Source organism: Conger conger, chromosome 1 (assembly GCF_963514075.1).
Source record: "Conger conger chromosome 1, fConCon1.1, whole genome shotgun sequence".
NCBI lineage: Eukaryota > Metazoa > Chordata > Actinopteri > Anguilliformes > Congridae > Conger > Conger conger.
The window spans coordinates 74,768,598-74,782,211 of NC_083760.1; the positions used below are offsets into that span (position 1 = coordinate 74,768,598).

The following is a 13,614-nucleotide window of genomic DNA, read 5'->3' on the forward strand; positions in this document are numbered from 1 at the left end:
CATCTGTAGTCTGGATGAAATTTGGAGTCAGGAGGCATACACCACCATGAAGACCAGAGGATTAACTACAGCTGAAAAACAACTGATCTGAGAGCTGAGAGGGCATAAGAATTCATTCCGATGGATAGCACAGAAATTGGTTATAGCAAGTACAGCAGTTTGGAAAGTCTTGAAAAAGCAAAAAAACTGTGGTGGACTCAGAAATAAACATCATACAGGTTGGCCAATGAAAGTTACAGTTGATGCAAGAGAAACCATAAGAGCTGTGAATAAAAACCCTAAAACGGTCAGTGACATCACCAGCGGGCAGTGGTGGAAATATCACAAGCCACTGTACGCAGAAGGCTTACAGAATTATAGAGGCTACTCTGAAAGATGCAATCTTCTCCTCAGCAGCAAGTATCGAACGACCAGATCAACTGAAAGAGGCAGCAGTGAAGACCTGCAAAAAAGGCAAAGAAGATTCCAAACCATTGCCGAAGTGTGGACTTGCATGCAGGGCCATGCAACCAAATACATGACTTTATTGGTTTGATTTGATCTGTTAATTTAGTTTTCACTGCTGAAAATGTGGGGACTCAACACAAAACAGCTGTTTTTGTAAAATGGTAAAACATACGGTATGCATGAAATAACAGCTGATTGACTACTTTTTTTAAATGTAATTTTCTTTCTTAATAAGAGTGTCACCTAAAATGTAAATGGGTTTTCTATCAATAATTACTGGCTATTGTGGTTTATTGATAATGAAAAACAGAACTATATAGACAGACATAGACTAGACATGTTCCTTCCTTTCCTGTAGTTGGATGAGTTATTGCACATGGTTTGAGGTTTCATTGTTTGCACCCGTAGGCCTATCACTACATACTGTCTACATGAGCTAATTCAGCTTACAATAACACATCCGGATGTGCAGATGTGTCCATTTAGTCAACTTAGTGGTAGTCACAGGAAAATTGGCCAGTAATCTGGTTTTGTGTGGTATAATTTAAATATACCTTTATACTTATACTGACAAACCTTTGTTAATTACAAAATATATTATTTACTGTTTCTAATAAATGTTCACTCATCTTGTTCCTTCAATAATTTTCTCATAATAATTACTACTAAGCCCTTGGTCCTAAAACATACATATGGCATTTTTTCCTCCGAGCATCGTTTACAGTAAATTACCACATGGTATGTGTGTGTGTGTGTGTGTGTGTGTGTGTTTGCAATGTGTATATTTGTATATGACTGTGGGTACTCATTCAGAAGAATTAGTTTATTCTGGATAGGTATCTGAGTCACTGTCGCTCTTGTCAATGTCATACTGAGTATAGGAGGTGCAGGCAAAGCAGACCCTGCCCAGGTCTCTCCAGCACTGCAGACAGTAGGCCACCTGGCAACCCTGAACACTGCACTCCACACCGTGGTTCCCTCTCTGTCGCTCCCCACAAACACAACACCACTGAAGCTTAAAGCCTAGTCTCCCAAACATCCAGGAAATGATGGGCAGCACCTGAGGGAGAGAGAATGACCATGAAATAACAGATAGCAAAGATATATATACAGTAGAAGGCAATAAATCAATGGGTAGAGGTATCCACAAATGTAAATATGCATTTTAGAAACTTGTGGATGCAAGTAGCATAGTGGCAGTACTGTATTGTAGTGGCCATGGCCCCACAGACACTCACGCTCCTCTGTGGCCTCCCGCGCTTCATCAGACGTCTGCGCTGAGTGTCCAGGTATGAGATCCGCCGCTGTATCTGCAGGTTGTACAGGAACAGAGCCCGCCTCTTCTCCCGCTAACCAATCACACAGAGAGGTGCACAGTGACAGACACCGTATAAAGAGCACAACAGAAGACAGTGTTCAGCAAGTTCAGCCTCACACTTTCTCTATACAGGTCATCTTTTTGACCAGTTTACACATCATTCATGACATTTGTACGGTTAATGTGATGCTGCGTGCTCCTGGACCTACTGGCTTCTTCCCGAAAATGGTTACAAGGACAAATATGAAGAACACTCACATATATTGCATATTATTTATCTTAGTTTTGACTTCCTTCTTACCAGATAATGTAATGCCTCAGACTGTAACCTGCTCAGCCCGTTTAATTATTTGCTGTGACAGATGCATCATTACATTTCTGTTACCATGGATTTTACCCTTACTTTCTGCTTACTTTTTCTGTTAACATATTTTAAAGTTTAAAGTTTACACTTTATGAATCATTAGCTGACTGGAAAAAGGAGAAGATGAGACTATAGTGGGATTCATGGTAACAAGCCACTGCGAAGACGTGTATCTGAACTGTGCATCAATAGTTTCCCCACTACCCAACTCCATTCGCATTAGTGTAATTCTTTTAGATCCAGAGGTAATCTTGGTAAAGAACATAATGAAAGGGGGTAGTAATAATAACCACACTTCAGCTGATTCAGTATGAAAGGATACAGTGCCGCAATACAGATGTAATCGCATTGAATGTGCATGGCTGCAACATTGGCAGGCTAATTACAAGATGTCTAATACTATTACAGTAAGCCCTTTCAGCTCAGCGCTGCTTTACTGGACACACATATGAAAATGCATTTCTCACAAGAATGCATATTGCCCATATTCACCCAGTGCACACTCATGTCTACAGGTTAAAATGGAATTCCTATACATACAGTACTTAATTGAATACTGGACTATTCAGAAGTTGTTCCTCTTCTGTAACACACTGCACATATTCAGAAATAAATATACCTTTTTGGTGATAAATATTTTGTTATAGTGTGTAGCTGGACCACCGGGTATTTGTTTTAAGAAAGTGTTCACTTGTTACTAATTATCAAATCACTAGCAATGATTCAAGAAGCTTGTAGCAATAAATACAGTTAAGCATAATTCATACAAACTAGACTGCAAATTAATTACTTTTCCTTCATGGTTATATGAAACTCGTATGAATGCAAATACTTGTAAACCATCTCTGAGACAGCCAGTAGCTTATGATACGTACCAAAAACTGACAGTAAATAATAAATAAGAATGCATGCTGGAAAGGCATTTTGTGTGACATTGTTTTCATTTGCTTGTTTTTATACTGACTGATAGAAAAGACTAAAGATGCGTTATTTGTCCAAACCTTCCCATGCTATAAGGAGAAGAATGGCTGAACAATAATAAATGTTCTCCTGCTGCGGCTTGATAAACATAGGCTTGCCTGGGAGAGCTGCCAGCATATCCATGTGTATTCAACGTATTATCAAGATGCCGTTTTTACTGGGGTAATTAGTGAATGCACAGCCCCTGACAAGGTTACATCTCACCCTGTTTCTAGAGGGAAACGGTCATAGGAAAGAAGCAGTTCTGCTATAAATAATCCTGGATGTAATTACTGTTTTGAGTGCTTTCCTCCTCAAAGTTATTTACCTAATTTAAAAAAAGAACAGTTTTATGTTGTTGAATTTATATATGCAATGGAAGCCAATAAAAAAGTAAGAACTCTACATCTAAATAAAACCTGAATCCTGAATTTTGTCCTGAGTTTTATTTATGATTGCAAGTGGTAAAGAATTATGGTAAAGTTTAGGTTCAGGGTAAAGAGCAGGATTAAATGCAATCAGTACATTTGTGATTATAATACCAGAAATATGCCCGTCATCACATTGGGATATCAGAAGTCTCTCACAGTCTGCTTTTCAGCAGCAGTGTTCAACATTGTTTCTGTTGTCAAGGATACTGACAATGACTCTCAAGTGAAGTCCCACTCATTTCTAGGGTTTTGATTCAACATGTTGGCAGCGTGAATAGAATCCATAATGAATCATAATGGATTTTATGAAACAGCATCTTGAACTTAATCTAAGTGTTTTTTTTTTTTTGTACAATACAGTCATATCTATTCTCCAATATGACTGGGACACCACTGCAAGCAGCATGAGGCTACTGTGTACACCAACTGCATAATGGGTTTTATAGTAACTAGCTTTAGCTAATTATTCCAGTTTCCACTCACAGCTATGCTGAGATGAATTATAAGGACTGCCAGCACTATTTACAGTATAGACTCAGTGAGAACTTTATTAGGTATTTATTAGACTTATTTTTAGACTTATTAAGTCTTCTGCTGCTGTACCCTATCCAATTAGAGGTAGCATTGTGTGTTCCGAGATGCTCTTCTACATACCACTGTTGTAATGTGTGGTTATTTGCGTTATTGTCACTTTCCTTTGACCAGTCTGGCCCTTCTCCTTCGACCTCTCTTATTAACAACACGTTTTTGCCTGCAGAACTGCTGCTCACTGGATGTTTTTGTCTTTTGCACCATTCTCTGCAAACTCTAGAGACTGTTGTGTGTGAAAATCCCAGGATAAGCAGTTTGAGAGATATTCACTCTAACATTTGGTCTGAAAAACAGCTGAACCTCTTGACCACATGTGCATGCATTTATGCATTTAGTTGCTGCCACATGATCGGGCACAGATATACAATTCTGATATACTCAGATAATAAGTTACTTATACTAATTACTTATATGTTGTGATAATGTTGTGTCTTGCCATAACCCTATTTCCCCCCTACATTCTAAACACAAATAAGTTTTGAGCACTCCCTCCGTCAAGCACTGAAAATCATCAAAATGGCAATTCTTAATATACACACATCACACACAAAAATTGAATGTAAGCACATATAAAAGCACACACACACACATCACAAGAGTGATTCAAATAAAATGTGGAAGAGGTGTTCTGGCCAGATGAGACTAAAATGCAATTATTTTGTGGCACAAAGCATAAACTGCACATATTCCAATTAATAGTGAATACATGAATACCTATAGTGGAGCATGGAGGTGGCAGTAGCATGCAATGGGAGTGCACCTTTTTGTCAGAGGCTGGGAAACTTGAAGGGAAAATGGACAGTGCGGGGTACGAGAAAATACTGGCAGAAAACATGTTTCAGTCTGCTCAAGCTCTGAGACTGAGGCCGAGGCCAGAATTCACTTTCAGCATGACAAAGATCCAAAAAGCACAGCGCCAGAGCTGCATTGGAGTGGCTCCAGAAAGAAATACACAACCCTGAGTGGCCCAGTCAATGTCCTGACCTCAACCCCATCAGAAATCAGTGGCCCACAAAACTGTCCATAAACAACTCGAGAGAGCAGATGCAAATCTGACAAGAATGGTTAAAATTATTATTCCCAACGGGTGTGCAATACTTATCCAAAAATCAACCAGCATGTCCAGTATGCCCAAAGAATGTGCAATCACCTAAAGCTTAAAATCACCTAAAGCTGTTATTGTGTCACAATTGTAATATTGTAAATTGTAAATATGTGAAGGGTGTAAATACTTACACAAGTAACATATTTAAGTTTTAATTTCATTTTAAATTAATGGCGGATATATAATTTTTCAGTTTGAGCATGTTAGTTATCCACATGGGTAAAGAAGAGAATACATCATTTGTGATGTATAAAATTCTCCCAGGATGAAGTTTATACTCAAACATACATGAATGTAACCTTTGCTTTCCACTTCTGGCAGTTACAAAGTTCAAAATAAAAAGCATTTAAAAAATTGTCCTATTGTAAGGGTCATTGTTTAAAAAAATATGATGTCAGTTGATTAAACACAAGTGAGAAATGTTTACATATCTAAGATTTGTTTCAAGATGACTTGTAACTTGCCTTTATTGCATTTCCATGTGATTTACTTTATTGTGATTATTGTGAATCAGCTCCACTCAGGAAAGTTTCCACATTCTGAATTTTCTTGGACAGGATCCAATGTGACAGCATGGGCTATCACTGGCCTTTTTGAAAGACTAGGTGCGCTTTTATGATCTGGGGGCCTCTGGCCCCGGGTGGGACAGTGGCTAATTTGGGCCTTGCCATGACAATGATTAATTCTGTGACCGCCAATCTATTGTTTCCCAGAAATGGAGGAAGAATGCTTGGCTCACCTTGGGAAAGTGAAAGGCACAGATGACCCTGCGCAGGCGATTGCTGTACACCTGCACACAGCACATAACGGCCATCATTAGCACAGGGCCTGTCGCCCACAGGTACTCCTCCCAGCTGAGGGCCCGGGGCTGAGGCAGGCAGTCTGCACCAGGGAAGGAAAGTCAGGTCAACGGCAGGTCAACTGATTAGCTTCAGGGCGAAAAGAGGGCACACCATACAGCAAAGGTGATGACAATTTCAACAAAATATCAAACAGCAACACTCACTTTTCGATTAACAGCAGGTGAATGATTATTTTTTTACAATCAAAAAATTAGTACTACTAATTGGGGTTATAGTCTATGGTCAATTGAATGCCCTGTTTGTGTTCAGTTATGTGAACAAATCATTTATCTTCAAATCAGACATCTGATCAGACATCATTCCCTGCTAGAGGACAGCATTAGAGAATGTAGCGGTGACGTACTGCGATTGCTGGACATCAAGTCTATGTTGGAGGAGGTGTTAAAGGCGCCAATGGTTTTCCTCAGGAGAGTTGCTAGCATAGAATGTCCACCAACGTTGACTTCAATTTGATGACTGCCTGGAATGCAGTAGACACAATACTTTCATAAAAATCCTTTTTTTCTGCAGTTTACTCTATTCTGATATTTTTTTGTCGTCAATATTGAAGAAAACATGACAAAACAACATGTGTCCACTTGCTAATGCAACCTAAGTACTGAAATAGTATACAGTACCCCCAAGAACATAATTATTTTGGATCTGGCAGGTACATAAGTAGTCCAGACATATGCTTCGCGTGCTATTATGCAAACTTGAATAACACAACTCTGACCCCAGATCATGGCCCTGAATACTGAAGCTGGCCGCGCAGGACTGGGTTAGACTGGGTCAGAACTCACTGATGAAGGAGCACTCAGTAAATGTGTGTCTATGGACTGGGTTAGACTGGGTTAGAACTCACTGGTGAAGGAGCACTCAGTAAATGTGTGTCTATGGACTGGGTTAGACTGGGTTAGAACTCACTGGTGAAGGAGCACTCAGTAAATGTGTGTCTATGGACTGGGTTAGACTGGGTTAGAACTCACTGGTGAAGGAGCACTCAGTAAATGTGTGTCTATGGACTGGGTTAGACTGGGTTAGAACTCACTGGTGAAGGAGCACTCAGTAAATGTGTGTCTATGGACTGGGTTAGACTGGGTTAGAACTCACTGGTGAAGGAGCACTCAGTAAATGTGTGTCTGTGGACTGGGTTAGACTGGGTTAGAACTCACTGGTGAAGGAGCACTCAGTAAATGTGTGTCTATGGACTGGGTTAGACTGGGTTAGAACTCACTGGTGAAGTGAGTTCTACTCACTCAGTAAATGTGTGTCTGTGGACTGGGTTAGAACTCACGGGTGAAGGAGCACTCAGTAAATGTGTGTCTATGGACTGGGTTAGAACTCACTGGTGAAGGAGCACTCAGTAAATGTGTGTCTATGGACTGGGTTAGACTGGGTTAGAACTCACTGATGAAGGAGCACTCAGTAAATGTGTGTCTGTGGACTGGGTTAGACTGGGTTAGAACTCACTAGTGAAGGAGCACTCAGTAAATGTGTGTCTGTGGGCTGGGTTAGACTGGGTTAGAACTCACTGGTGAAGGAGCACTCAGTAAATGTGTGTCTGTGGACTGGGTTAGACTGGGTTAGAACTCACTAGTGAAGGAGCACTCAGTAAATGTGTGTCTGTGGGCTGGGTTAGACTGGGTTAGAACTCACTGGTGAAGGAGCACTCAGTAAATGTGTGTCTATGGACTGGGTTAGACTATGGGTTAGAACTCACTGATGAAGGAGCACTCAGTAAATGTGTGTCTGTGGACTGGGTTAGACTGGGTTAGAACTCACTGGTGAAGGAGCACTCAGTAAATGTGTGTCTGTGGGCTGGGTTAGACTGGGTTAGAACTCACTGATGAAGGAGCACTCAGTAAATGTGTGTCTATGGACTGGGTTAGACTGGGTTAGAACTCACTGGTGAAGGAGCACTCAGTAAATGTGTGTCTGTGGACTGGGTTAGACTATGGGTTAGAACTCACTGGTGAAGGAGCACTCAGTAAATGTGTGTCTGTGGACTGGGTTAGACTGGGTTAGAACTCACTGGTGAAGGAGCACTCAGTAAATGTGTGTCTGTGGACTGGGTTAGAACTCACTGGTGAAGGAGCACTCAGTAAATGTGTGTCTGTGGGCTGGGTTAGACTGGGTTAGAACTCACTGGTGAAGGAGCACTCAGTAAATGTGTGTCTGTGGGCTGGGTTAGACTGGGTTAGAACTCACTGGTGAAGGAGCACTCAGTAAATGTGTGTCTATGGACTGGGTTAGACTATGGGTTAGAACTCACTGGTGAAGGAGCACTCAGTAAATGTGTGTCTGTGGACTGGGTTAGACTGGGTTAGAACTCACTGGTGAAGGAGCACTCAGTAAATGTGTGTCTGTGGACTGGGTTAGAACTCACTGGTGAAGGAGCACTCAGTAAATGTGTGTCTATGGACTGGGTTAGACTGGGTTAGAACTCACTGGTGAAGGAGCACTCAGTAAATGTGTGTCTGTGGGCTGGGTTAGACTGGGTTAGAACTCACTGGTGAAGGAGCACTCAGTAAATGTGTGTCTGTGGACTGGGTTAGAACTCACTGGTGAAGGAGCACTCAGTAAATGTGTGTCTGTGGGCTGGGTTAGACTGGGTTAGAACTCACTGGTGAAGGAGCACTCAGTAAATGTGTGTCTGTGGACTGGGTTAGACTGGGTTAGAACTCACTGGTGAAGGAGCACTCAGTAAATGTGTGTCTGTGGACTGGGTTAGAACTCACTGGTGAAGGAGCACTCAGTAAATGTGTGTCTGTGGGCTGGGTTAGACTGGGTTAGAACTCACTGGTGAAGGAGCACTCAGTAAATGTGTGTCTGTGGACTGGGTTAGACTGGGTTAGAACTCACTGGTGAAGGAGCACTCAGTAAATGTGTGTCTGTGGACTGGGTTAGACTGGGTTAGAACTCACTGATGAAGGAGCACTCAGTAAATGTGTGTCTATGGACTGGGTTAGACTGGGTTAGAACTCACTGGTGAAGGAGTACTCAGTAAATGAGTGCCTGCGGATGATGTCAAAGATGTGGTAAAGGATCCAGTCGGTGGCCAATATAATTCCAATGAAGAGGGCCAGACCACAAACCTTCAGCAAGCCTAGAGTCTATGGATGATAAAAATGTTTTGAATTTATCATTTGGATTACTTAGAATGCACAGTATCAGTATCATAACATATTACACATTCAGGTTCAATATTCCCTCATAAAACTATGAAGCATGAGAGGGTTTCATCCTGCGATTGAAGCATTGGGGCCATCCCCGTAATTGTAACAACAAAAAGGAGAGAGCAGAAAACATACTACAGGCTTGAGCTCGCTGGGGTGTATGGACAGACTCCATGGGTATATGAAATTGCCACGTTCGGCTTTCTTCAGTGGTAAGAGATACCGCTTGCCCTAAAGAGAAGTTCTGATATAGTTATTTTTGCTGTATCCCTCTAGATAAACGTAAAGGAACACAATAGCTAAGATGATATTTAAAGTGATGAGTAATACAACCAAGCCACTTACCGCCTTCTTCCTACGGGCATCAATCTGTCTGAAGTACGTGGTTATGTACTTGTTGTCAAAGCGAATGGCTTGGCAGTATTGTCTGGCATAATCAAACGCCCTGTAAAGAGGAGACAGAGGGGGTGGATGGTCAGTAAATGCAATTATCACTATGACTAGTTTTGATATAAGACATTTTACAGCATTTCAAAGATTACTCAGATATCCTTTTCATTAGATTGATCTGCTTTTCCAGAAAATATTTATTAAATTTACTATAAAGTTGCATTTAACAAAACACATGCAGACTACTTCTTCACAACTTTAACCAGCTTAAGACACCAGATTCACCAAATGATTATAAGCTTACAAAAGGAAAACAATGTCTCTTTCATGATTTCACAGCTTTATGACAAAGTACAGCACATAACAGTATAACTTACTTACTTGGTTTCTTACTGAGTATGTGAAAGATCTGTAACACGTCAGAAGAATAGCTGAAATAACTTACGAGTAAAAGATCAAGATAAAGGTACAGGAGAGAAGGACCTGGAACACCTCCAGCACCTGTTCCACAAAGACCTTCTTCTCCTCAAAGCTTTTACGCAGCTCCTGTGTGAACTCCTCCTGTAATACCTCCACCCCGAGCAAAGACTGCTGCTCTGTCTTCTGCAGAGACAGGCTCTTTATTAATCAAAGATGGCAGCACAGCTACATGCAATAACCCAGACTGTCACTTGGGTTCAACAGAAATAACCCTTTCTGGACTTACAGTGGGAGCTTATTAGTTATTGGTGAATGATGTATTTTAGGCTAAGTGTTTTCAAGGACAAGTTAGAGAAATATGCTCAGATGACTAAGATACAGTATATCTACAAAAAAAAACAGACAGGGAAATAATGAGGGTTATTAAAGTGGAGGCAACAGAGATGGCAGTACTGTACTTTGGCAACCAAGACTGTGCTGAAGTCCTGCCCCAGGCTGTTGATAGAGCTGTTAATCTTGTCGTAGGTTTGTCCAAAGTTACCCTCCACAGGAATCTCTTCTTTGCACCAAGGTGTCATAACTGAGGGAACAAAAAGGGCCTCACCCATGAAAAGCACCATAAAATTTTATTATTGTTAATATTATGCCCGATGGCTTTTCTCTACACTGCTGCAGAACTCTGTACCTCTCATGACATCACAAAGAAAGTGAAAATGCATCGGTGCACATAGCAAGTGGCTGATCACAGGGGCCTTGACTGTGTCCATGCAGTCCTGCCACTTGGCGTGGAACCAGTCCCGACAGCGATCGATCCCCTGCTCGACAATAGCTGACACAACACAACCCAGGTTTGTCCAAGCTCGATCTACAACAGCTGAGATTAAATGAAATGTATTATTAAATGTTTTATTATTGTAGCAAATGAGCTATTAGTAACTCAAAATAATGCAAAAAAAAAAAAGAATAACAGAAACACAATGGGAGTAAACAAATGTATTTCTAGAAAACTGAAAGGTAAACTGAAAATGTAGCTAATTGTTATAATTTAATGAAACAATATTTAACAAAGATTTTAAGCATACAAATTAACTCCATTGGACAGTGTTATAAGACAAACTCATAAGGACTAAATTATGATAAATGACCATACATACCTCATTTCTACACACTATGACAGGATAAGGCCGAGAATTAGAGAAAAGGCCTGTCGAACCGCAATGTAAATCATCAGGTTAATGATGGACTGTACCATTTGTGAGAGTGGAGTATGCAACCTGACAAACCACAGTGTATTACTATGCTGAACTCACATTCACATCGCAGGACAGTCTTGGCAACAAAAAGCTCTTGGGTGCTCTTGCCCTTCAGAGCAGATTCCTGGTTGAGGCTGTTGTACCCATACTCCCCCATCACCTCCTCTCTGATGCTCTGGAAGTTCCTGGTAATATTCTTTGCCTCATCCTGGAACTTCCCTTTGTCATCCTATTTTAGGAGAGCATGATCAAAAGCAGCACGCATACGGGGTTACAGATTTCAGTGGAATGACTGGGTACCAGTGGCTCCCCCACACATTGTATTCACGGTTCTAGAGAGGCCAGCTCTGGGTACCCACCACAATACTTTGCATCACTTGCATGAAGGGATCAATCACCACCTTCCACATAACCTTGCTGTGCTGGATCTGCAGCTCAATGTTGCAGCCCATGGAGAAGGCCACATCCTGCACATTGTTGTAGATATTGGAGATTGGCCCTGTTATGATGCAGTAAGAGCATTAGGATCATTTAGCATTACCACTTAAGCAGCCAAACTATTTCACTTTTTCTTTCTTTTTTTTTACTGCGACAGAAGGGTTCGGTGATGTACCTTGGTAGAGGCCATACATGACAATAAGCATTATATAGGCTCGACCCCGGGACCCAAGCATACTGGGAAACATCAGGAGGACTGCACAACGGAAGTAAGTGGAGAGTGCCCCACCCACAGCGCACAAACCTGTCACAAACACAGAGAAGTCTCTTCTTTCAGCACTGGAAGTAACAAGGCTTGACTACCAATAAGATGATAGGTCGAAACTGAAATACTGAATGGATCAAATCCTGTATTAGGCTGAAACATCCTTGAACTTCAGGAAAGGTACATCCAGCCTGACTGTCTCAAACCAAACTGTATCTTATAATTTCTTTGTTGATAGTTAGGTCTAGATACATATCATATATTAGAAAGTTTTTTACCAAAACAACAACATCTATTACTCACCTACAAAAATACACGCAAAAATAATTTTGAGCTCGATGGGCATTGGGATCTTGTACAGGAGTCCAAAAAACAATGCTACAAAACAAAGGCAGAAATATACACATTACTGCGTAGCCTACTAAATAAAAATGGTTTTGTGATATTCGGCTATGGTAGGCCTAACTTAAACCATACCACACCGTTGATCCATGTCTCACCGACACCGCTGACAGCTCCGAAAATTGCACCGACGCATAGCCGAGGTAGGCGGAACTCTTTTGGCTTGCTAAAGACAAATGTGTGTGCTAAAGCCGGGAGAATCCGCGAACTTATCCTCTCTATAGCTGTGGAGAGAAAAGGTCGATGTGTTTCACTCCACTGCCCTGGTGTAAAACCCAGCTATCACCAGCTTGAAACCCGCTGTTTCAAAACATAGCTTGAGCTGGTCAAATCATGTTGTGAGCTGGTCTAACTAGCTAATTTCATCAACCAGATACCAGCTGTTTCAAAACCTAGCTTGAGCTATTTTTTTTCCAGTACTGTGGTCATAATATATAAATGAGCTACCAACCGTATTACCTATGGACTTGGACAATATGTCTCTTAGAAACCCCTTAGAAAACAACTAAGTTAACGGCAGCTGTAATTTATGTACGTAGGCCTAATAGTTGCTTCTCAGTCTAGTTAACGTCGTTAGGCCTAATAATCCAAATAATTACGTTAACGTTAAATTTAGCTAGTTAACCAATTGATTCTACAAAACAATTTAGCTAGCTATGTTCAAATGTAACGTTATTAGGCCAGCTAACTTACTGGTGTGAGGCGTTTTTCGACGTTGTTTGACCCTGCTTGCCTGAATCATAGGCCTACTGTTTTTTTTCGCCTATTCCGTCGAGATAATTATTTGACATACAACTTGTATGTCAAGGCTAGCAATTTACCTATAATTTGACAGTTAATAGTGTCTTTCGTTAGCTCGTTTGGTTGCTACGCAACAGAACGTTCTTATTTTCAGTCCCATTTTTATCGTTTGGGCAACATGATTATTTTCTAGAAATTTGGATATTTTGACGATCAAACTATTTTGTGAGATTGTAGGATAAAAGCCTAGAGGAAAGGTTATTGACTGTCATAGCCTAAGCAGCGCCGCCCTCCGTTGTAGGTGTATGGCCTGACGTTAGTTTAGACGAAGCAATCGTTAACGTCAGCTAAATTAATATTTACAATCTAGCGGTTAGCTAGCCTAACCATTTATAGTTTTATTGAGTTGGTGGCTAGATCTAACCTTATCTTTCTCTTTGCTGTTCATATTTGTTATTTGCCACAATA

The 13,614-nt window shown here is 41.0% G+C and overlaps 1 protein-coding gene across 1 annotated transcript; it reads right to left on the minus strand.

Moving 5' to 3' along the window:
* Positions 1-1,270: 1,270 nt before the first annotated feature.
* dcst1 (DC-STAMP domain containing 1) lies at positions 1,271-13,147 on the minus strand. Its single transcript, XM_061247623.1, has 15 exons — positions 13,099-13,147; positions 12,504-12,629; positions 11,914-12,042; positions 11,660-11,799; positions 11,358-11,529; positions 10,733-10,876; positions 10,521-10,627; positions 10,073-10,245; positions 9,583-9,682; positions 9,373-9,468; positions 9,048-9,174; positions 6,423-6,539; positions 5,956-6,098; positions 1,686-1,796; positions 1,271-1,507 (listed from the first exon to the last, which is right to left on the minus strand). Exons 1-15 carry the CDS (start codon positions 13,145-13,147, stop codon positions 1,271-1,273), a joined length of 1,971 nt encoding a protein of 656 aa, XP_061103607.1.
* Between the last annotated feature and the right edge of the window lie 467 nt (positions 13,148-13,614).